The following is a 25,636-nucleotide window of genomic DNA, read 5'->3' on the forward strand; positions in this document are numbered from 1 at the left end:
GACCAAAGTCATATAGACATGAGGAAGTATACTGTTTTTTAGAGACTGGAGACTGGGAAAACTTGCAGTAAAACAGGACAGCCAATTCTAACCAGTCCTATAGAATGGCAGAGGCGAACCAAGGAAAAACAATGAAGCAAACAGAATAAAACAGAGAAATAAAACAGAGGTTCTCAGCTAAGCTTATGACTGGGAAAAGACTTGCTTTTAGCATCTGGAATTGAAGCCTTTGTCTATTCATTCCTTTCAGAATGTGGGCCACACCCCATAGTGCTCAGGGCTTATTCCTGACTGTGCTCAAGATCACTTCTGGCAGGGCTCAAGGCACCACATGCTGTGCTGTGCTATCCTTTAGAACGATGCCTTTAGTTGGATAAAATTGGGAGTTTTTTGTTCCTTGGGTTTGTAATTTTTGAAACGCTATTACTTAAAATGCTGTTAATGATAATGTTTCATGCACATATTGCAGCCCATACCCTCTATGAGTGTCCACTTCCCTTCCAACCACCACATACATCCTTGCCCTTGGTAAGCCCAGTTCTGTAAATCAGTTCTCAAGTTCTTTTTGTCTGACCATTTGTTGTTTTCATACTATGTTTCTTTATATCCTTCATAGGAAAAAGATCATTCTGTTTCTGTTGTGCTAGTTTTAACCTATTAAGACTCAAATCTGTCATAAATTGGAGCTTAGCCCTTTGCTGGAGAATAATGGCGTGGGGATAGAAGAAGGGAAAAAGCTCTAAATCTTCTGTTGTCTCTGTCAGTCTGTTGACTCACCTGGCACTCAGCAATTACACCCAGGCCCCCACCCTTGGACCTTCACGAGAGCTGGGGGCAATGGCAAGAACAGACCCACCTCTGAGAAGCGGAGGCTGTGCACTCCCTTATCACAATAGAAAAGGTGGGGAAAATCAGAATTATCCACCAGGCATACTGGGTGGGCTGCTTTTTCACACAATTTCAAACAGGTTTCCAAACTTAAGTTAGTGTGAAAGGGTCAGTCACGTGCTATAGTAGTGGTTTTTGAATCATGCTCATATTAGTGGTTGCCAAGAGGTTCCTGCCTCGCCCCTTTGGGAAAAGTTTCATTTCCAAAATACATGAAATGGCCAACTCAAGACCATCAGTAATTTACTAGACACTTGTAATTGTTAAAGCACTGCTTAGTAATTCAACACTATTTTAAATGTTCAAGTTTTTGTTGAAACTTTGAAATTAGTGTCAGTGATGTAGCTCATTGATAGAGCATATGCTGTGATGGATTCAAGCCTCAATACCACCCAAAAATAAGTAAACCAAAAGTAAACTACTGAGGGGCTGGAGCAATAGTACAGTGGGCAGAACATGTTCCAACTTGGATTTAGTTCCCTGTATCCCATATGGAAGATTGAGCATTCACCATCAGGAGTATTTACTGAGCCAAGAGGAAACTCTGAGCATCTCCAGGTATGGCCCCAAAACAAAAGAAAACAAAAAAAAAAAAATAGGGAAAAAAAAAACCTTCAAACCTGACCATTCAAATCTGACATTCAAACATGAATGTGCAGACGTGATCGTGAGCGCCCAGATTCAGAAGGGACCATTTTCTCCTGAGCCTTCCACCATCACTGGTTCCATGGCAGACTTTACCTGGGCTTCAAATCCCAGTCCTGGCTGGCAGCCTTTCTTGCAGATCAGCTTCCCCAGGATTAGCCTTCCCAAGGAGGTTGGGGCCCCATGTGAAGTCAGAGTGGAATCCTTTGCCACCCCTTCCACAAGAAAAGGCAACATGCTGGCCCCGAGCCACTCCCCTACTTCCGACTCCTTTGACTCTTGCTCCCCTCTGCAGACTTCCCTCCATTCATTTGCGGAGATATATTCCAAGCAATGCACCAGGTACCCAGAGACTAGTCCAGGGGTGGCGAACACGTGGCTCTCGAGCCGCATGTGGCTCCTGACCAAAATGAATGCGGCTCTTTGCCTTTTATGTGTTTAATATATTATTGTTAAAAATTATATGCTTTTGTGTGAGTGTTTGTTTTGGCAGGTCACTGCGTGGTGTGGCTCTCTGACTCTCACAGTTTAAAATTTTGGCTCTTTGTGTCGAACTTGTTTGCCACCACTGGACCTAGTCCCTTGCAGAGCCCAGTAAGCTGTGTAGTTTGGGGATCTAACTCTGGGACACTTCAGATGTGCTCCAGCCCTTTGAACTTTATCCCTGGTCCCTAAATAACATGTTTGGAGCATGAGAAATGTCACGCAGGGCTCTTTTTCCATCCATTTCTAGAAATTCAAGTACTTTCTTCCAGTTTAAACCACTTTAGTGGAGGAAACAATTACTTAAGGAAATAGAAAGTATCTTCAAAGATGAGTGAGAGCATCCCATATTTGTCCTTTTTCCTCTGATTTACTTAACATACTACCCACCAGTACTTTTTTTTTTTTTTTTTTGGTTTTTTGGGCCACACCGGTTGATGCTCAGGGGATACTCCCGACTAAGCGCTCAGAAATTGCCCCTGGCTTGGGGGGACCATATGGGACACGGGGGATCGAATCATGGTCTTTCCTTGGCTAGCACTTGTAAGGTAGATACCTTACTTCTAGCGCCACCTCACCGGCCCCATACATACTACCCACCAGTTCTATCCACTTTGGAGTAAACTGATGGTTTCATCTTTTCTTAAGGCTGCATAGTATTCTGTTGTGTATCTACCCTAATTTCTTTGTCTATTCTCTGTTATTGGCCTTCTGACCATTGTACTAAGTGCTACAGTGAGAATAGGTATGAATCTATGTGTTTGGGGGGAAGATTTTAAGTAGAATTGCTGGGTCATGTGCGAGTGTTGTTCTTTTTTTGAGGACTCTCCATGTTTTCCTTAGAGACTGAACCAGACAACATTCCCACTAACCATGAATAAGGTTCCTTTTTCATCCCATACCAGTCTGTCTTCTATGCATTCTCACGGGACAACTGGAAACAACAAAAGGGCGTTGATAGGGTGTTCGATCACTCTAGGAATGCATGGCACTGGACATCAAAATCTAAATGTTAACACACTATAAACATATGGCTTAAGCTATACTAAGTTCATCGAAGCATGGACAAATAAGAAAGAACTTTTATATAAAAACATTCTACGTGGAGCTTTGATGTAATTAACCTCTTATTTAACAGATATTTGACGAACTGTAGACTTTCTTTTATGTCATATATATGAGCTAAGAAAGTTGTGTTTGAATTCATGTGCTTGTAAATCAAACACTTTTTTCCTAAAGTTTTGAATTTTTCCCTTTCTTTTGTTGCAGAATAGCATTGGCAGAGTCAGACACGATACTCAGTTGTGATGGGGGTTGGTACTAGGTTCAAACTTGTAGCTTCACCCATGCCTGTACCATTGAGCCATGCCCCTGGGTCCTGTGAGTGGAAAACTTAAATGCAGGAGACACTGAAGGAATCGTAGGACAGTTACTTTATAAATAAGCATCTCCCGTTTTTACACTTGGATTTAATAGATTTACTTTTAAAGTTTTTTTTTTTTCATTTAACTTGAAAGCTAATAAATACCCACTTAAATTCCAGATAGTTCTTATTGAGGTTTCAAAAATGGTCACTGTCACTATTATCGAATCTACCTGTGACCCATGAAAATTCATCGTGTTAATGACGTGGAGTAAATTTTTAGAATTCTAGCTAAAGTATTATTATTTCTAATACATGAAGTGCATATAATAAAATATGAATTCAATCATGAAGTTCCTTTGGGCAGATGATTAAATAAGCATGAGATTAGCTGGGCTCACTTCTAAGTTGATTTGGAATATTGGGCCTTATTACTATAAGCAATCACATTATGTTCAGAATACATTTTTATTAATATGCTGTCCTGCTACTTCCATATGTTTTTCTGGTCTTTGTACAGCAGTATCATTCAACAAATGTTTAACAGGAAGGCTTATTAAAGTTTCATTTATTAGACCTAATACCTTACAGTAGAAATGAAGATACATTGATTAAAGTAGAATGAATAAAATGTACTTGAAAGATGTGAGGTATAATTTAAACTTTGATTAATTTAGGTATTTAAAACTACATGTCCACAGTTCATGCTCAAATACGTCATTATGAAGAATGAAGAATATTACATACTGGTTTCTTGATTCTTTGACAAAGACTGTTAGATTTTTGTCTAGTCTGAAAACAAGAAATAAAACTAACTTTTCAGCATTACTTATTAATTCCATACATATCTATATAAACAACTGCTTGTGCAAGATTTAAATCAGATGTAGAACTGAGTGCATTGTTATTGGCTAGAACAGTTCATATTATAAGGACATTTATAGACTGACTTCAGATATTTCAGTGATCTTGTCCATGATCATAATCTCAGGTACGAAGAATACTGTAACAGGATATTAATTGACTTGCTGTGTGGTAAGAAGTAGCTTTTTATTTTAAAATAAATATCCCAAGTATAAACAGAACTGTGGCCAAGTTGTTGCAATGAAATTTTAATGAAATGTTATTTTTGCTTTCTTATTATCAGGCCATCAGCTGCAAAGGCCAGCACAGTATATCGTACACGCTGTCCAGGAATCAGACTGTGGTGGTGGAGTACACGCATGACAAAGATACAGATATGTTTCAGGTAACATCGATCTCGCAATGAAAATTTAGCTTTACATTTTTTTCTTTACTTCTGTACTTGGTATATAAACAGAACTTTTAGGACTGTGGTTATAGTGTCCAGTGGAAATGATGTCAAGCAAAAAGAAGTTCAGCTAATGTAAAAATTATTCCCATTTAAAAGAAATTATTCCCATTAGGGTTTTGAAAGCTAAAAAAATTAATTGCAAGAATAAATTAGATGGGCTGCATTCTCAGGTTTCAGTGCAAAACTAATAGATTTTAGTAAAAAGAACTAAAATATTTGAAACCCACTGCTTTTAACGACATACTCAGAATACTTCCAAAATAACACTTGAGTCAGAGGACATCAAAAATGCAACTATATAAGCCTCTTAAAATATAATTAGGGGAAAGAGGCCAAATGAGCTATTGCTTTGGCCCACCCAGCACTTTTTTAACTTTGTGCCATATCTTAGGGGAAAGCTTTCAGTTTTGCTACATTGCATATATTTGTCATGGCTTGTGGTAAATGGCCTTGACTATATTGAGAAAAGTTTCTTTCATTCCAATCTTGTTAAAAGTTTTTATCAGGAATGGGTATTAACTGGTTAATGGTTGTTAACTGATTTTATCATGAATGGGTGTTACCTTTTAACTGGTGCATTTAGTCCATTGAATATGAGAGAGATGAGGTTAGTTAGGGTTAGTGTCATCTTTATTAGGAATTTGGTGAATTTGGTGTGTCTTGTGGTCTGTCTTATCTTTCAGTAAAACTGAACAGGAGATCTTTCAGTTCATCATTTAAGGCTGATTTTGAGTCTGTAATGTTTCTAAGCTGTTGTTTAGCAGTGAAACTGTGTATCCTTCCTTCAAATGTGAATGTAAGTCTGACTGGGTGAAAAACTCTTAGCAATGCATTAATTTTATTGAGTTTTGTCACAATATTCCACCACTGCCTTTGGGCCTTGAGGGTTTCTTGTGACAAGTCTGCAGTAAATCTTAGGGATACTCCTTTGAATGTAATTTCCGTTTTTGATCTTGCTGCTTTCAGTATTCCATCCCTATTTATGGGGTTTGTCATTGTGACTAGTATGTGCCTTGGTGTGCTTTTTGTAACTTTGGGATGGTATTCTTCTTCGGGCATGCAGGGTTTGGTTGCAAGCAGTCTTTAGCTCTGGGAGTTTCTCTGCAATGTTGTCTTTGATTGTACTCAACTTCATTATAAGAAAAAGATACAGGATTTCCAGTCATACACAATAATACTCTTTCACTTATCAGACTGCCTTTTATCCCAGAAAGTCCTATATACTGACAAAGTGACATTTACCAAGAATTTCTTGGTAAAATTTTACAGTAGCAAAGAATTTCAAGTAGTAGACCATTTTTTAGTACATTTGGATTGGAGACATCCAAGGTTTTAAAACAAAACAAGAAAAAGATCTATGTACAGCTACAGGAAGAGCTTCAGACATTTTTATCAATTGAATTTTAATATTAATATGTGGAGCCATTGATAATATTATGCCCTGTATTGCTTCATATGAAATCTTAATAAATTTTGAATTAACTAAATATTTAAAATAATGTATTAATTTTTAAATATTAGACTTGTGTAGCAAGTTATTTCATGGTTCATTCATTATAAAGACCCAAAATATAAACATGTCATAAGACACTGATTGATGACATTAGTTTGCCTTTGTAGAAAAAAAGAATACAGCAGTCTTTCACCATTTTTATGTTTTTGAATTGAGCATGTAACTATTTGTTTGCTTGTTTTAGTTGTTTTGTTGTTGTTTTGGGGTCACACCCAGTGGCGCTCAGAGGTTACTCCTGGCAGGCTCAGGGACCATATGGGATGTCAGGATTCAAGCCAGGGTTCGAGGTTACTCCTGAGCACTCTACAACACTGTGCCAGTAGTTTATTTAAAATACTGTCTGTGTACTCAATATGCAAAAAGGTGTATTTCTGGTGAAGCGTTCTTATCTTGACAACTCCAGAGTAGGTAACAGGAGGAGGAGAAAAATCTAGCTACGCATCATATTTCCTAGATTTGTAGAGGTGGGAAGGAAGGCTATAAACAATAAGAGTGGAGGGGGACTGGATAAGAGTGAAGAGAATGAGTCATCAGTCATCCCTAGAAGGGATGAAAACGCACCATACAGAGGCTGGTGTCCTTCACGCAGTGGCACTGTAACACATCCTGAATGGTCAATGCCTGAGTACCACAGCAGAAACGAATGCCCCCACCCATGCAGTTTGCTTGTTTCTGGGTCATACTTAGTGGTGCCCAGTTGCAAATTACTTCCTGCCTCTAAACTCAGGAATCAATTCCGGTGGACTTGGTGGAATATATAGGATGCCAGGAATGGAACCCAAGTTGGCCCATTCAAGACAAACACCCTTCCTGTTGTGCTATCGATTCTTGATTCACTTTTCCAGCACTTAGAATTTTCACTATGTAAAAATATACTTTAAAAATCTTGTAAATTGAAAACTTTTTTTGTAAGACTTATTTAAATCCTACCAAAACATTGATGGGCAAGTATACGTGCATATCTATTTAAGAAGCTTTCTCCCTGTGGAACCATGTTGCTACTCCTTGTACTGGACCCCAGCCTCTGAGAGCCCTCTTTCTCCTGTGTTTGTTGTGGACTTGTAGCTAGTTACACTTAGCAGGCCCTCTAGGTTTAAGCATCTTACCACTTTTTCAGGATCTTTCTTTATTGAGGTTGAAAAATACTCTGTTTATTTAGAAGCCACGTTTTAATTTATTTGTTGACATTTCTATGTTGTTTGCATAGCTTGGTTACTGTCAATAATACTGCTATGAATATGGGGATATTTAGGCAGTCAGTATCACATCAAGTTCCTAATTTCTTTCTCTCTTTTTTTGTTTGTGGGGGGGGGGCGCATGAGTACACTGCAGCTGTAGTCATTCCCAGCTTAGTGGGTTGGGGACCCCGTGGGGACTGGGGATCAAGCCCAGTGCACTTTAGACCTTTATGAATCCCCCCCCCAACTTGCACTTTTGATTCTTGCGATAAATACCCAGAAAGTAAGATTATTAGATTCCATGGTGGTTTATTTAACAAGAATATGACTTTTTAAGCAATAGAAGCCTAGTTTATTCTTTATACATGCAGCACTCTTATACCAAGTCAACCATCAGAGTTTAATTTTATGAGGAACACCCATACTGTTAATAACTTATATATACTTCCTCTCTTTTTTCAAATTATCACAATTATATTTAAAATACTCAAGATTTAATCAAATCAATCTTTATTTTGCTATCAAAGATACAGAGTGAAATTGACTGACTTTTGTTTCTTTTCACTGCAAGTACATGGCGGTAAAGAAGACAGTAGTAGCTTTAGTACAATAACATGCACTAAAACATTTGAGACAGAAGTAAAATTTAGACCTCCTGGATTTCACATTCTCTACAATGTGTTAGCCTCTTTAAATAAAACATGATCTTTCAAGCAAGAATATATACATCCATAAGAAACCATAGCACATTTATTGTTATGTTCTAAGATAATCTGATTTCATTTTCCAGCTAACCACACAAAGTAGAATAAAGACAAACATCCAGAAAACTCTTAAGGGGCAGGAGAGATAGCATAGCAGTAAGTCATTTGCCTTGCGTGTGGCTGCCCCAGGAGGGAACTGGTTTGATTCCTGGCATCCCATATGGTCCCCAGATTACCAGAGTGCTGAGCAAGAGGGACACCTGAGCACAGATGGATTTGGCCCCCAAACCAATTAATCAATCAATAAATAAATATAAATTAAAAAGTTTAATAAAAAGAAAGCTCTAAAAAAGGCAAAATTATTTTAATGTTTTCCTCCTTTCAACAAGTTTATGTGTTAAATACATTAAATTTTACCACTCACTAAAAATCACTAAGCAAAAGTATACCAAGCCATTTGTGTTTATTAAGTAAGGGCCTTGTTGTTGAAAGAGGTTCATTAGCCTTTACCCATAAAATGATTCCTAGGTTACTTTAGTATTCATAAAGAACAGGACATCAATGAAATACTACACAACTACAAAGAATAATGAGATAATGTAGTTTGCTACAACCTGGTTTGAACTGGAAGATAACATGTTGCATGAAGTTAGCCTGAAGAAGAAAGAAAACATAGATAATCTCACTTATCTGTAGTATATAGAATAATAGGTCAAGGAAGTATAGTAAAGAGGTGGTGCTTATCATCTTTGACCCCAAAGTATAGATAGAAGGATAAAGGAAAGAAATCTAGGGGGTGGGGGGAGGGAAAAAGAATGAGAAGGGTAAGTAATGAAGCAGGGGTCAGGGGCCTCAGTGTACCATGACATATTTGATATGGGAAAGTGACTTAGCTATATGTCCACTACCACTGAACTTTGAAATATGAAAGGTGGTAGGAGAGAGCGTGCATGGAAACACTGATGGGGAAAATTGACACTGGTGATGGGATTGGCATTGAAATATCGCATGCCTAAGACATAACTCTCAGTAACTTTGTAAATCACACTTCTTTAATTAAAATTTTAATAAATAGAACATTAGATGAAGCAAATGAGACTTTGTGTTGTATTTTCTTCGATAGACTTGAATAATCGCCTCAGAATTCATCAATATTATTTATTGCCTTGGGTGTGATAGCAGCGGATCAAAACTGGTTCTAAATTTAAGACCTGACTAAAGATGAGAAAACTCTGAATTAATATATAATCACAAAATAAATCTTAGTAATTAGTTTACTAGTTCAGGCTGTTGAGAGAACAAAATAATAAAGCAGTTTGTAAAAGGAAAAGGAGATGGTGAATGTCTCCAAAAGTCCCTAATGTGGAGTGAGACCCCAAGTACGAACCAAACAGGTCTCAGCTAAGTGGTAACGGCTAATCAATGTGTATTTGATATTTAAGTAAGAGGAAAATGTTGTGGCCAGAGAGAATGAGTACAGGGTTTATGACATATGCCTCACATGCAACTGACCTTAGCTGGATTGTTGGCACAATGTGGTCTCTTCAGCAACACACCACGCAACCCAACGAGGCACCCAAGTTCCACCACATGCCTTTTCATGGAATTCCATTTAATTCCTTGAATTTCACACAATGCCTTTTCATTGAACCTCTGGCCAGTTGGTCAGAAACTGTCACGAGGGATCCCTGGACTTCCTGAGAAGCACTTGAAGACAGACCCTTCCTCACTACCCCTTCAAAAAAAGAAAAATGTTAAAGAATTCTTATGTTTTTTTAATATTTATATCTTGAACATTGAACTTGTGCATTCATGCAGGAGTCACTGCCCTCTCCTCTTGGTCAGTTCATTGTGTGACTTTTTTTTGTGTGTGTGTGGTTTTTGGGTCACACCCGGCAGTGCTCAGGGGTTACTCCTGGCTCCATGCTCAGAAATTGCTCCTGGCAGGCACGTGGGACCATATGGTACGCCGGAATTCCAACCGATAACCTTCTGCATGAAAGGCAAACGCCTTATTTCCATGCTATCTCTCCGGCTCCCATTGCGTGACTTTCTTGTTGTGGTTACTGGGAAGATTCAGCTAAGACTCTACCCCCACCCAAAAGTTATTTTTTTCACTGGATATTATATACATTTAAAAATTAAATAAAATGACCAGTTGTTTTTACTAGGTTTTTGGTTTTTTTGGCCATACCCAGCGGCACTCGGGTTATTCCTGGCTCTGCATTCAGAAATCGCTCCTGATAGGCTCAGGGTATCATATGTGATGCCAGGAACCGAACCCAGGTCCATCCCTGGTTGGCCACATGCAATGCATATGCCCTACCACTGTGCTACCCTATCTTTACTAGGTTATCTGACTTCCCTTCCTTTCTCCTGCACCTCCACTGTAGCATCACTATAAATAATACAACTCAATTGTATTATTTATACTGTTTGGTCCAGAAAGGCAGGACCTTCAAGGCAGGTAAAGGTTTGGGTTTTAATCTAGAAGTTTGGGGAAACTGTTGGAGGATTTTAAGCAAGGAAGAGGGGAATCTGAATTGTGTCTTTGCAGTATATCTCCAAGAGCATTTGAGAAAGAAACAAGGTGCCCTTTATGGAAACAGGGCGAGTAGGTTAGAATCGAGGACTTGCATTCCCAGTAAGATACTTGGTGATGGACGGGGCCAGTGAGTTAGCATGGTGGTAAAAGTGTTTGCCTTGCATGCAGAAGGTCAGTGGTTCGAATCCCAGCATCCCATATGGTCCCCTGAGCCTGTCAGGAGTAACCCCTGAGCGCTGCCGAGTGTGACCCAAAAACTAAAAAAAAAAAAAAAAAAAAAAGATACTTGGTGATGTAAGCAACATGGAAGGACTGGAAATACATGTTGAAGACACACATTAGGTAAAAGGAATGTGGAGAAAAGTAAAAAGGAAAGAGTAATTCTTGGGTATTGAGTATTGGATTAAGGAAATCAGGTGCCATTCATTGAAGTGGGGGAATATGGGCTTTAGTTAGGATGTGTCACATAAGCTTGAGATGCTTATTAGACAACCAAACAGGGATTGGGAGTGCTAGTTTGAAATTTTGGGAAAAGATCAGAGTTTGGGGCTAGTAAATAGCATTTAATTATCTCACCCAGAGAGAGGGAGCACAGAAAGAAGAGAAAGGGACTGTTTACCAACAGTCTGGCATGGTTTTGTTATTTTACCACCAAGGACATATGTACCCAGATATGCTGGCCGATTATCAGCCCTGGGGACCTCGGTTACGAGCTGGGAGACTCCTGGAGAAAGCCGTAAAGTAGGAGTGATGAAGTGAGGCTACTGATAAGGAGAAGTGGAATCATTGGTAAGGAAAAGGAGCAGTCACTTATGAGGAAGTGCACCCATTGAGTGCACTGGAGAAATGAGACCAAAGCTTGCAGTCAAAGGGAAGTGTTTTGTAAAGAAGGATGAGTCCAGAGCACTGTTGTGCCCAACCCAGAAATGAAATGTTTGCTAAGAGAATGCGATAAATCGGTAATTGAGATGTCATGTTTAGAAATTTTCTGGTATTGCTGAAATATCCAAACAGATGATCATTTTCCCCCCTGATACTTACTCATTTTTAAAAATACTTTGTACTAATTTTTTATAAGATCCTAGTGAGAAGTTAAAATGTGATAAACCAACAAATTTGACCTTCAGCACAGAGTTGGGGGCTCTGAGAGGCTCCAGAATGTGTTTGAAAAATGCCAGTCTGATCTGCTGTGAAGAGATATTGCAAAATCCCTCGAGAGGATAGAATATTGATGATGATTGTGTGACCCCAGGCATGGATGAGAGATTGGTCTTGGAGAGGAGCAATGGTATTTCACTCTTGTTCTAGGAGACAAGCCAGAAAACAGGCTTCAGGGGCAGGGACAAGGCTATGATGGGCTCAGAAAGGGCAGGGAAGGTCTTCCATCTGGTTTCCTACTCTCTGGTTTACGTTGAGTTCATCTCACTTCCAGGCAAACACCAACTTAAACCTATCTCTATAAGTTAAAGCAGTGGTGTCCAACTTTTTCACATGGTAAGCCAGCACCAGTCTCAACTCCGCAGTTGAAAAGTAGTTTGTTAAGAGGCAGTATCATTTTCCTCTACCAGCATAAACCTATTGTGGAATGAAACCAATTAATAGACTATTGGTTAAAAATCTCTGATGTTGGGGCCAGAGCTGTAGAATGGCAGGTAGGGTATTTGCCTTGCATGCACTCGACCTGAGTTTGGTCACCGGCTGTTGTGTATGTAAACATTTTAATGGGATTATTATGTTACTGACCCTACCCTGACCCATGATTGTGCCCTACCCTAGGGTGTGACCTGGCATTCTGCTCCCACCATTGGGTGGTACCTGATTCTGGGAGATAAAAACAAGGGTCTGTGGAAGGCGAAGGGCTTTTGGCTGGAACTGATGCTGAGGCTTTGGGCTTCAGTCTTGTCCTCTGAGTAAAGCTGTATTTTCACAAGCCTGACTTTCTGCTAGCCTTTTATCAACCACTTCAACTCAGGACTGCCAGCTGAACAGGGTAGCAGATGCGTGCTCCGAGCTGGAGGGGAAAGACCTCATCCTCCATCCTTCCATCAGTCAACCCCATCAAGGGCTGACTTGCAACAACCGGCATCCCACATGGCCCCCTGAGCATGCCAGGAAGGTGTCCTGAGCAAAGCTAGGAATAGCCCCTGAGCAAGACAAAAAAAAATCTCTGATGTTGGAACCGGAGCGGTGGCGCTAGAGATAAGGTGTCTGCCTTGTAAGCACTAGCCTAGGAAGGACCGTGGTTCGATCCCCTGGTGTCCCATATTGTCCCCCCCAAGCCAGGAGCGATTTCTGAGCACATAGCCAGGAGTAACCCCTGAGCATCAACAGGTGTGGCCTGAAAACAAAGCAAAAAACAAACAAGCAACAACAAAAAATCTCTGATGTTAAGTGCTGGATGATGCAGGGTCTCTGAATGATGACAGTTAGGAGTAAGTATTTCCCTGTGCTGTGTATGAACATCAATTGAAATCCAGTAACATCTAGACTTGTCTGTATGAATTTAAATATATAGTTGATTTCATAGTTAAAAAAAATGGGGGGCCATGCTGGATACTTTTCAGGAGAAAAGTGACACACACACACACACACACACATATATACACACACACATACATACATATATACACATATGTATATATAGGAGTATATGTATTCTGGCAAAAGTAACATAAGTTTTGTGTTGTAAATTATAAAATGCTACCAATACTTCGCAGATTTCATTTAAATGGGAATGAATTGATAAATTTTATATGGCCAGTTGAATAAGTATCATGGCTTCAGATAATTGATCCTAGCTGTGTTCCAGTTGGAATAAAATGTCATATGTTACCCTCTATTTCTGGAATTTGTCAAAATGTTAGATTAAATCATAATCTGACCTTTGGAAAGTTATGTCACAAAGAGCAGTTGAGCGGATACGGTACCAGAGTGTGATTTAGATTTTGATCTTACATTTCTTGCACTATCCAAAAATGGAAGGTTCCATTTAGTATGATTTTAGTGGGCTGTTTGGGATGGCCAATGACAGGAAATTGGAGAAGTAGGGCAATATCTTGGAATGAAGTTACCAGTAACTTATATATAAAAATGGTACCCAGTTACCCTATCCAAGTGTTCAGATGAGGAGTGTTCTGCCTTTGGATAAATAGAAGAAACCTCTTGCTCAGCTGGGAAACTCTTTGATCTGTTCCATGGAGGATGACAGGTTCACAGACTGTCCCCTGGAAAATGTAAGAAATAAATTATGGAGGCCAAACACTTTGAGATTTTACTGCTAAGTCTCATTGGAATACAGGAGTTTGGAGTGGCCTGTATTTTGTATTGTATACAGAACTATGTTTGTGAAATGTATTGTGATAAGGACTTAACTAATACTTAACTAATCAGAGGTGGGAAGGGTGCTGAGTCACACCTGGTGGTGCTCAGGATTTACTTTGGGCTTTGTGCTCAGGGTTCGCTCTCAGCCAAGCTTAAACTGCCATCTGTAGCATCAGATGTCGTGCAGGGATCAAATGCAAGTCAGCTGCATGCAAGGCAAGCATCTTAACCTCTGCCAGGGGTCTCAAACTCGAGGCCCGCAGGCCGTTTGCGGCCCTCTGTACAACACTTTGTGGCCCTGCCCTAGAGGAATCTTGTTCTGTTTTGTTTTGTTTTAGTTGTTTGGGTCACACCCCCCAATGTTCAAGGCTTACGACTGACTTTGCACTCAAGGATCACCCCGACTTTGCCTCCTGCGGCCCCCGGGTAAATTGAGTTTGATGCCCCTGACTTAAACTGTCTCTCTACTGATTTTTAACAGAGACAAGACAACGGCACACACATGTTTTATGGAGAGAAAAAAAAGAAAAAAATGAATCAAACTTATGAAAATAGACTTAAGTACTAGTTACTAGGAGCTAGAGTATAGCAAAGTTAAGACTGAGCCAGAGAAATAGTACAGCAGGCATAGCATTGCCTTGTATGTGATCAAGCCAATTTGATTACCAGCACGGCATATGGTCTCCTAGCCCTACTTGGAACAGTCCCTGGTCTTAGAGCCAGGAGTGTACCTGAGCTATGCCAGGTATTGCCCAAGCTGGCAAACAAACTAATACGATAAGCATGGGCATTGGTCAAAGGATACAGATTTCGGTCATTGAGATGAGTAAGTTCTGGAAATCTAGGACAGCATGATGGTTACAGTTAGTAAGTGATTCTATATTATCTGCCTGAAAATAGTTAAGGAAGTACATCTTTAAAAAAAAAAAAGCTTTAAAAATAAATTTAGAGTATTCTGAATCAGTAGAGCTTCTGAATTACACACCCAGCTTGTAAATGAATCTAGCAGAAGGATCTGCAACTTTAGAAAGATAAATTGTATGATATGATTTTATGATATCTCTAATTTAGATTTTATGTTGCATTTTTTAACAAGTTATATGTTTTCTGAACCTGAAACACGTACATTCAGGCAATATGCATCTACTCAAGTTGATGAGTTTCAGTGAATCCAGCGGTTAGTTTATTCCAGACACATTTCATTAAGGACAAGAAAAGAAATTAAGGGCTGTAAAAAACACACAGGAGAAAATAGTGGTCTATTGTCTGTTGCTTTTACAGAGGCACTCTGCATGAAGCTATCTATGAGAAATGTAATCAGACTGTTCCAGGTATCAAAACACACAAAATGGCACAGGACACAGATATATTTCACTTTTATTCATTTGAATAAAAAGTATAATCAATGCTATCTTAGATAGGATTTTGAGCTCAGATAAAGATAACTCCTGACCTTGGGAGAGACAAAATACATATCTGGGGGTTCTGTGTTCTCTCAATAGCAAGTTAAAAAAAATAGACATTAATACCTAGTTTAACAAAAATGTTTATGTCTGTAAGTGATTTTGTAAATGAGTGTAAAAATCTCCGTCATATAACATTTTTTGCTGTTTTCTAGAGACTGAACAGCTATCATTACATAAAAGACTTAATATTCCATCTCAGAATTTCTTTATTCACAAATACTTAACTCTTCCCAGTTCACAGGATAAAATGGTTTTCTGTCTTATTTAGATTTATTGAATCTGAAAGTTTTGGTAGAACTCCTAAGATACTGCTTATTAAAAATATTGATAGCATCTGGACTTCCTAAGGAAAAGGAAGAATTGACACATGATGTTATTGGTTTTTGTGAGATGCCCTGTTTTTCCTCTCTGGCCCCTAATGCTTCTTCTTGCACCAAGGATGTACAATCCTGTTTTGTGCAAGATTTAATATTTCCCATCAAAATGGAAAATCCAGTTTTAAAAATATTTTTTTTAATTTTTGCACACAGTGTGGGTCTCATTGCCACCACAGCAAAAGTCTGCTGTGTTTGAAACATGATATTATGGTCACAGTTCACCTGCTCTGGAAGCCAGGAACAGCCGAGCCCACTCTTACATAGTTTGAGGCCCTCAATAATATAAAATCATAATATTATTAAAGTTACTAGTACGTAAATCTTAGTAACTGGCTACTATGAGATAGATGTCTGTTAAACCAGAGAGAGAGAGAGAATTTTATACGGTCTTACAACTTCTGACTTTCAGGCATTCTGTGTATCTTGACTCTGTGAACCGAATCCGGTGACATGATACTCACAGGTACTCATGAGCATATTTGATGTGTCTAGGTGGGCAGATCAACCGAAAGCCCTATTGACTTTGTGGTGACAGACACCATTTCTGGCAGTCAGAACAATGATGAAGCCCAGATCACTCAAAGCACCATCTCCAGGTTCGCTTGCAGGATTGTCTGCGACAGGAATGAGCCCTATACAGCGCGGATATTCGCAGCTGGATTTGACTCTTCCAAAAACATTTTCCTTGGAGTAAGTATTATTAATAAGTACTTTGTTTCAAGAAAAACATGTCCTTTGTTATATATAATTTTGATTTTGGTTGGGTTTGGTCTTTTGGGGGTTTTGGGGGTTTTCTTGGGGGGGGCCCACACCCAGTGACGCTCAGGGGTTACTCCTGGCTATGCACTCAGAAATTGCTCCTGACTTGGGGGACCATATGAGATGCTGGGGGGTAGGGGTGGAAGGGAATGGAACTGAGGTTCGTCGTGGGTCCGCCATGTGCAAGACAAATGCCCTACCACTATACCACCACTATGCCCAATTTTTTTTTTATTTCTTGGACAATACCCAGCTGTAGTCAGGGCTCACTTCTGGCTCTGCACTTAGGGTTCACTCCTAATGGTATTCAGGGGACTAGGAATTGAACCCATTTCTGTCAAATACAAGACTAAGAACCTTAACCCATGTACTATCTTTCTACAGCCCCCAAATGTAACTGTGACCAAAAGACTCTCTTTGCTCTCTCATTAAACACTGAGATTGTACCTTTTCAAAGAGATTATTTGAGAAGCTATTAATAAAACTCTGAAAACAGATGAAAGTCATGATTTATTATTATATTATGTATGGCAATTTTTAAAAATATATAGCCTGTAGAACTCCATGATGGACAGAGGTCATCTAATTGGAGGTTTCTGCCATGTTCCATCATATAGCTGTAATTACTTTTTTAAAGAAAAAGCAAGATCACTCAGTGATCTTTCCATCTTTTTGCACATAAGGACAGATGAAAATAAGAGAAATATTTTGTGAACCGCTGAGGCAGCGATCAAAAACATTGTAATAGTAGACTTAGTAGACTGTGTATGTACTCTTTTTTGGTAGAATTTAGGTCACACCTGACCACTCAGGGATCACTCCTGATAGGGCACAGGGCACATGGGATGCAGGAATTGAGCCTATATTTGCTGCATGCGCTTTACCCACTGTACTACCTTCCAGTCCCAAGTATTCACCTTTCAATGTTTCCTACACTCAAATTTTTACTCAGGTAGACTATGTATGAAGCAGCAGGCAATTTCCATAGACCAGCCCCAAACCTCAGATGGGCAGTTGAAAATCGCCGTCTCCTATCCTCCCAGCGATATACAGGGCCACTGCCTATTGGTGGTCTGTCGTCAGCTGAGACATTGAGAAACTTAAGACTGTATCCGTGCTACCCAGAATATGTTTATTGTAGGCTTATGGGTGCTTACTTTAGAGAGAAAAAAGTAAATTTTTAGATCTCAATAATTAAGGGTTCAAAAGAAAATGCTAGTGAGTCATTCAAAAAAAAAAAAAGCACGTTTTTGCTGATTTTCTTGCAGGGATTTAGCAATGTGTTATCAAAGCGTTTAAAGCCAGACAGATTAAAATTCTCTGCCTTCATAGTATTTTCATATAAATAAAACCCAAATGTTTTCATGACTGTTTAGTCATTGAAGGTTGGCTATTTTCCAGCCCAGAAAGATGCTACAGGAGTTTTATTTCCTCCTTATCTCTTGCTCTTTGAAAAAATGTTCTGATTATGGCACTGTGATCAACAATAATGTTAGGGTTTCATGCATATAGCATTGCCGCATCAGAGTGAAGAAACCTTTTCCAGAGGTTTCCCATAAAAAATCAGATCTCATTAGCCAGAACTAAGGTCCATGCCCTTCCTGACACCAGTCATCCACAAGACACAATAGTTTGAACTGTCTCTCATGGGGCCCAAGCCTGGCCCAAGTCCTGGGAGCATGAAACAGTGGCTGGGGCACCAGCGCCCAAGCGTGTCAGTGCTACTTCTTCAGAGGTCACTGGGGTGCCTTCCCTCCTGCAGAGCAGGTACCAACTCGGCGGCTGATAACCACCTCACTGACTGAAATATTTTTTGAAATTTTGTGTGTGTTGATAAAAGTTCTTCTTCCCTCTGTGGCCATCCTTTTAAGTCATGTGGTCAAAGATGAAACCAGGAATGAAAACATGTTTAGATAATAGAGTAAAAGCATTTTTACAACCAGAACTGAAGAGTCCATGTGGACTTCCTGGAACCACCTGGGGAGCTTAAAAACCTCTGAGGGAGAAAGACGCAGGCTGCAAGCTCTTAGGGCGTGAAGCAAAAGAGATGCCTGAGAGGAAGCTGACTGTATTCAGAGATAAATCGTTAGGCCTTCCCCTCTCCCCACCCTCCCTGGGATGAATGGCTTAGGCTTAATCTTATCCTTCTGGTTTTTTGTTTTCAAGTTGGGAATAAATTGTCCAGCTTCCCTACCCTCAGCATCTACTCAGCCACTCCTTTTATTGTGAACGTGAACATTACCTGAGTATGTGTTTTCTGTCCTATGGGCGGCTTTCCAGGAAAAGGCGGCAAAGTGGAAAAACCCCGATGGCCACATGGATGGACTCACCACCAACGGCGTCCTGGTGATGCATCCGAGAGGGGGTTTCACAGAGGAGTCGCAGCCGGGCGTCTGGCGAGAGATCTCTGTCTGTGGCGATGTGTATACCTTGCGGGAGACCAGATCAGCCCAGCAGAGGGGAAAGCTGGTGAGTGGCCTGCGCTCAGAAAAGTGCACCCGCAACCAAAATCTTTCTCTGACCTCCCCTAAAATTTCTCACTTTGCACATTTGCTCTGTGTACCACTGACCCAGGGGAGAAAAAACTCCACAAGCCTAAGAAAGGGAAATAAATGGCCTTACTTCCTTTTGATGGGGTGCTTCTCCAGAGGGGAAGAAAATTACCTTTGACCCTTGTTCTCTTAAAAGCATGCCTCGTCTTACTAGAGCCTTCTTCAGCCTTTCTGCGCCTGCGTGCATGGTCATGGGCCTGCAGTGAGCGCTGCTAAGGCTGGGGACCGTGGTGCCAACCTTCCTACAGCTGCAGGCCTGTCCCAGAGTGAGGACAGTGCTGAGGACAGACAGTGTGAGGACAGACCACTCTTCTGTTTCCGACTCCACCACCACATTCCACTCGTTCACTTTTCATTTTAAGAAAAGGAATAAAGCTGTTTGTAGTCTAAAACCTTACTAATTTGGAAAAATGATGAGCATTCCAAAACTAATTAGTGGAGATTATGAATTATAGAATTATTTACTAGACTTCTGGAACTGCAAGATAATTAAGGTAGCTTTTTTCCCTCTCTCATTCAGTCAGAAATTAGTTCCCTATAGCGTTCACCAAAATTATAGTTACAGATTTTTACTGGAAATGATTCATATGGTACATTGAGTTGGTGTGTTAATATATTCCTATAAATGTTGTTTCTTATCCCAAATGACTGTAAGCGATTGGATTTTTTTAACCCTTTCTTGTAGGGGAAATGCTCATGAAAACAAATGGGAAGCTCTGGGTCCTGAATTTGCCAGCGTAATGTGGCACAGTGCCAAAGGTTCCTCTCTGATACTTTTGTTAGTCAGAAGCTAGAACAAGGGGGGGAATGCTCTCCGTTTAAACCCTCATGGAAAAACTTCACAGGAAACAGGATATGAGCTAGCGTTTTTCAGAGAGCATAACCTGATTATTTCCAAGGCAGAACAACAAGGTGTGAGACTATTTCACTAATCCAGTTTGCTGTTCTCCATATTGGATTTTTATTTTTAGAGAGAGGATTGGTTTGTTGTTTTTCTGGAGGGGTGGATGCTGGAGGACCACACGCAGCTGTGCTCAAGAGACAGGCAAGGCCTCCCCACGCAGAGCAGGCACTCCAGCCTTTTGAGTGGTTGAGAGGTTGGGCCATAGAACTTTTATTTCTCCTCTATATTATTCTGACTATGGATATAGCCTCTGTGTTTCACAGTTGAAACATATTGACAGTTTCATATTGACAATATGAAAACTTTTTTTAAATAAAGGCCCAGCAAATTCCATCAATTTGATTTAAGCACTTTTTAGGATATTATAAACATGGAAAAGAATGTGTTGGCAGTTTTTTTTAAATAACTTTTTTTGTTTCTGATCATCAAATAATTTGACACCAAAAGGGCCCAAGCTGGCCAAATTGTTTACCAGCCAGTAAATTGTGGGTGAGTGCAGGCCCAGGATTAATGTTGGCAAGACCTTGGCTCATTTAATCTGGCCTGAAACCTTGTCAGGGAAGAGGAATATTCCCCATGTCATGAAGGATGAAGGTGTGACCCAGGAAGTTAGTGAGAGTCCCGTGTCATGGTTCCATGGTGGCAGGAAATGGACTTGAAACTCAGGCTTCCAAGACTGAGTGTCTTGCTGTCCTGAGGCTCCTCAGTTCTCTCTTTGGGGACCTGTAGTGTTAAATAATTAACGATGGTGGTGGATGGATGCCTTTGTTCTTAGGCCCCGGCCACGTGGCTTCATCCCTCATCAACCGGTAGGTCTCAGGTTTAGGTGAATGGCGGAATCACTTATCCAGAGACAGGCATCAGGAAGCATCAGCTTTATTCATCCCTATCCACCACATGTGTGGCCTTTATCATAATCTTTCAAGCATTCAGCCATTCTTAGCTAGCCCTGCATCTTAACTCCTTACAGCCATCTTTCCTTTGGGCTCCATACTGGCCAAAGACCAGAAGCGCGCGAGAGCCAGCCAAAAGCCCAGAGCCCCTCTGGTCCATACCTTATCTACCTTTTCCAAGACCCCTCCCAGGAATGGGCGGGGTCTTACAGGTAAGGTCACGTTACCTGGGGAGAAAGGGTGGGGAATGAGGCTTCAGGGACCCATCTCTGCCCATCTCTGGTTTCATCTCCTCTTGGGCTGGCTTCCAACAACCACTCAGGTGCACTTGTCCTGCATGGAGTGCACGCCACAGAGAGGAGCCTCACTAGCTCAGCTCCCCTCTGGAGCTAGTTCAGGCGACTGTATATGCCTGAGTTCACAACCCCAGACTCTACAGGTGTTTGTGGATAAATTCCAAGTCTGGGCTGATGTGAGCGTAGCCTCTGCTGCACCCTGGGATCAGGGCAAGGCATTGCTATAGTGTTTGAGGGGTTATAGCAGGAAAGGACCCCAGCCTCCCTCAGTCTTCCCCAGGGCTCCCGTGAGAGACGTGAGGAAGAAGGGACCCTGGTGTGCTCTCTGCGACTCCACTCTGAGTAGCTCAAGAGTTTCTAGCTCTAGACTCTGTGAGAACCTGTTTCAGTGAACCATACTGCTCCTGGGCGTGTTGGTGGAAGCAGATGGTGGGATTGGTACAGTCTGTCTAAGAGTAGCCTTGGGAATGCGCTCGAGCACAATTATATTCAGAAACACAGAGAAGAAAGCGGTCTGGTCTGCAGGAAGTGAAGATCCTATTGGTGTTACGTTAGCCTGGTGGAATAGTGCTGGTCGGAGATTCTGCATGAATATCACACTGGACATCTAACATAAATCAAAACTCTTAATATAACAGCCAGTCTCCCAAATTTCTAAGAAGGGCTGTGGCACATTTGGTCAGCATGATTAAGTGTGGGGCCAGCAGCCCTTCAACTTAGCTCCCTCAACAGATGGGAAAAGGACCTCTGAATTGTGGCCTTCTTATCTAGTTTGTTGATGATGTACATCAGCTTTCAGCACATCCCTCTACTACATTCAGCCACTTGGTCAGACCTCATGTGAGCTATTCTATTAGACTGTCGTGACTTCGTGCAAAACGTTGATTTCACTTGGGATCGGAGAAATAGTAGAGGGGTTAAGGCGTCTGTCTGCTTTTTGTAGCAACGGATTCCAATTCAACCCGGGCTATGCATGATAACTCTTGAGAGTTACTGGGACCAACTTTAAGCACAGAGCCAAGACTAGTTCCCCAATACTGCCAGGCTTGGTTCAGCTGCTCTCCACTGATTTGATCCATTTACCTAATTTTAGATGACTTTATTAAAGTAATGATTGTGTTATTACCTGTGAACTGTGAGCACTTCGATGTAATTCTCAGGCATCCCTCAAAACCACGCTGTGAGTCAGCGCTGTGGTTGTTCTCAGTAACCAATGAGGAAACCAGGACTTGAGAAAGTTCTCAGTGTTGCTTCCTCAGTCAGAAGCTCAGAAGAGCTGGTTTCATTCCATGGTGTCCCATACCTGTGGCTCTGAGCTAGAGGGCTGATAGGATCTGTCAGCTGTCCCCACCTTCTCTGTCTAGGATTCCCAGGGTCTCCCCAAGTACTGGTTTGTACCCATAGGAAGGTCCACCTTCCACTCTTCTGCATCTGCCAATCTGTTCCTTTACAGCGGCTGAAAACTCCCTGGGGGACCTCAGACCCACTGACCTCTCCAGCTGGGGGTTTCTTCCTGCTCTTCCGCAGCCACATTGAGCTGGGTGGGGGCTTTGTCCTCATGATACACTTGCTACATAGCCTTTCATCTTCTCCAGTGTGTCAGCAAAACCCACCCACCCACCAGCCCCCAACAATGCGTCCTTCAAGGTTTGTTTAAGAGAAACCTCCTGAAGCCATTTCGAGGGGCCAGGGGGATTGCTCAAATGGCAGCTCACAGCCTGGGCTGTGTAGGGAGACTAAACTCAGTCCCTAGCACTGCACAGATCCCCCTGTCCTTGCACTGCAGAGTGCAACTCCAGTTATTTTATTAAATCACTCTTCCATTTACTCCCACCTGACACTGTCCTGAAAACTTTGTGAGTTAAATTACTAAGTCCTGGGCCTGGAGAGATAGCACAGCGGCGTTTGCCTTGCAAGCAGCCGATCCAGGACCAAAGGTAGTTGGTTCGAATTCCGGTGTCCCATGTGGTCCCCCGTGCCTGCCAGGAGCTGTTTCTGAGCAGACAGCCAGGAGGAACCCCTGAGCACCGTCGGGTGTGGCCCAAAAAAAAAAAAAATTACTAAGTCCTCACATTCCCCTTATCTGAATTTGTAGAAAGGAAACTGAGGCATGTGGAGCTCTATAAGCAGCTGCCAACTTCAGGCCCATGCATTGACCTAGCCTACACAACTGCCTCTCTCTCTGCTCCTGCCTCTGCTGGCATCTGCCTCCTGCCGCTGAAGGCATATTTCTTCATGACAGAGAAGAGCTTTTATTTGGGGGGGGGACCCCAGGGTGCAGCATACTCCTGGCATGTGGAAGGGAGGCAGCAGCAGAGTCCCTTCTCACTGCCCTCATCTGACTGCTGCTGTCCATAGTGGTTCTTGAGCACGGAGGCACATGGACCCAGCACAGCCATCCTGTAAAAACATAGACTGAGGACAGGAGACACTACACTGGTCAGTACACATGAGCCTGACCTAGCTTCAGTTCCCAGAATCCCATGGTTCCCCTGAGCATCGCCTAATGCAGCCTTAAAGGCCCTCAGCACCACCGGGGAGGCTGTTTTCCCTGTAGGAGAAGGACCTGAAGAGCGTCTTATCCTTGCATTGACCCAAGTTGGCTAAAAATTGCTAGTGGGGTCTACAGGCCTCCAGAGGACCACTTGGGAGCCCACCTCCAGTTAAAAAACAACAACAAACCCACAGGTTCCTAGTGAATGCTTCTGCTTCAAGCCTTGGGAATGCAGCGCCCACTGCACAGTTAACTATCTGGATAGAGAAGTCAGTCTTCAAGACAGTGCAGCGCTTAGCACTGGGCCTTCTGGGGCAGTTGGGTCCGGGTAAGTCTGCCTGTTCTTGGGTCGGACCAATGGGACGTCCTCTACCTCCTAAAAGATCAAGGCATAATTGAGTTACTGACTTCTGGAGAGGAAATAGCAGTTACAGTTGATTGTGCCCACTGGAATCATCGCTGCTGCATTCATTGACCATGTAAAGCTGGAGCTTGTGCTAGGGGGTTTTAACAAATGGCATGTGTGTGTGACACCACCTCAGCTCCAAAGTGGAGCTGCTCCAAAGAGCAAAGTGGGCCAGATCGTAGGACAGCAGGTAGGGCTCTTGCCTGGCATGCAGCCGGCCTGGGTTCGATCCCCAGCACTCCCTATAGTCCATCAAACTGCCAGAAGCGATCCCTGAGCACTGCGAGGGGTAGCCAAACAAAAATAAACAAAAGAAGGAAACGGAGGCTTGGTGAGACCAAGGCTTGGAGACCAAGCTACAGTCCCAATCCTCTCTTGGGTTTGTTTGGGGTTTTTTTTCTTTCACTTAGAGGATATGGTGGGTGAGCCCTTCTCTGTGCTGGCTGCAAAGATGGTTTTTCATTTCTCTTCAAGAGGAATGAACGTTGGCGTGAGTTGCCAGGTTGTGCGTTTAACGGGCCTTTCTGTCGACTCGTCACAGGTGGAGAGTGAGACCAACGTGCTGCAGGACGGCTCCCTCATCGACCTGTGCGGGGCCACGCTGCTCTGGCGGACGGCAGACGGCCTCTTCCACGCGCCCACCCAGAAGCACATCGAGGCGCTCCGGCAGGAGATCAACGCCGCCAGGCCGCAGTGCCCCGTGGGGCTCAACACGCTGGCCTTCCCCAGCATCAGCCGCAAGGAGGTGGTGGAGGAGAAGCAGCCCTGGGCCTACCTCAGCTGCGGCCACGTGCACGGCTACCACGACTGGGGCCACCGCAGCGACACGGAAGCCAACGAGCGCGAGTGCCCCATGTGCCGGACTGTGGGCCCCTACGTGCCCCTCTGGCTGGGCTGCGAGGCGGGCTTCTACGTGGACGCAGGGCCCCCCACCCACGCCTTCACCCCCTGCGGACACGTGTGCTCCGAGAAGTCCGCCAAGTACTGGTCCCAGATCCCCCTGCCTCACGGCACCCACGCCTTCCACGCCGCCTGCCCCTTCTGTGCCACGCAGCTGGTCGGGGAGCAGAACTGCATCAGGCTCATCTTCCAAGGCCCCGTCGACTGAGCCTGTGCGACCGCCGACCACTTTGTTAACAAGTTACTGTGAAGATTTTTGCCACTAACTCTTAGGATCTTACCTTTTTATATAATCCTGTTTAGCCAGCTGTGGAGAGGGCCGGGCCTGTGACCAGCCGCAGCTAGTTGCATCGATGCAAGCGGCCAGGGGCTTCGTGGCCCTTTCGTGGGGTGTCACCTGCTCAGTGTTGCGGCTGAACATTGGCATCTGCTTGATGAAATCACACTCTATGTCATTGGATTCCAGGCACCACACTTTCATTAACACCCGGGTCTTTCAGCAGGTGACTTCCCCAGTCGATGTGGACCAGATTTCAACTCGATGTCCCACCATGTGGATGAAGTGTTTTGGAAAGTTAACTCCTCCTCTGCAGTGGGAGTTTAAGACCAGCAGTGTCTGGAGATCGATCACCGG

General features: G+C 42.4%; 1 protein-coding gene across 1 annotated transcript in view; it reads left to right on the forward strand.

Annotated features, from left to right (window-relative positions):
* Nucleotides 1-25,319, forward strand: part of PELI2 (pellino E3 ubiquitin protein ligase family member 2) — a 199,643-nt gene extending 174,324 nt beyond the window's left edge. Inside the window, exons 3-6 of the mRNA XM_049770437.1 lie at nucleotides 4,527-4,628; nucleotides 16,291-16,488; nucleotides 18,838-19,026; nucleotides 24,644-25,319. Of these exons, the coding sequence (XP_049626394.1) occupies nucleotides 4,527-4,628; nucleotides 16,291-16,488; nucleotides 18,838-19,026; nucleotides 24,644-25,210 (1,056 nt within the window). The 3' untranslated portion in view covers nucleotides 25,211-25,319. The remainder of the gene's footprint in view (nucleotides 1-4,526; nucleotides 4,629-16,290; nucleotides 16,489-18,837; nucleotides 19,027-24,643) is intronic.
* The last annotated feature ends 317 nt before the right edge of the window (nucleotides 25,320-25,636 follow it).

This window comes from Suncus etruscus, chromosome 3 (assembly GCF_024139225.1).
Source record: "Suncus etruscus isolate mSunEtr1 chromosome 3, mSunEtr1.pri.cur, whole genome shotgun sequence".
Lineage (NCBI taxonomy): Eukaryota > Metazoa > Chordata > Mammalia > Eulipotyphla > Soricidae > Suncus > Suncus etruscus.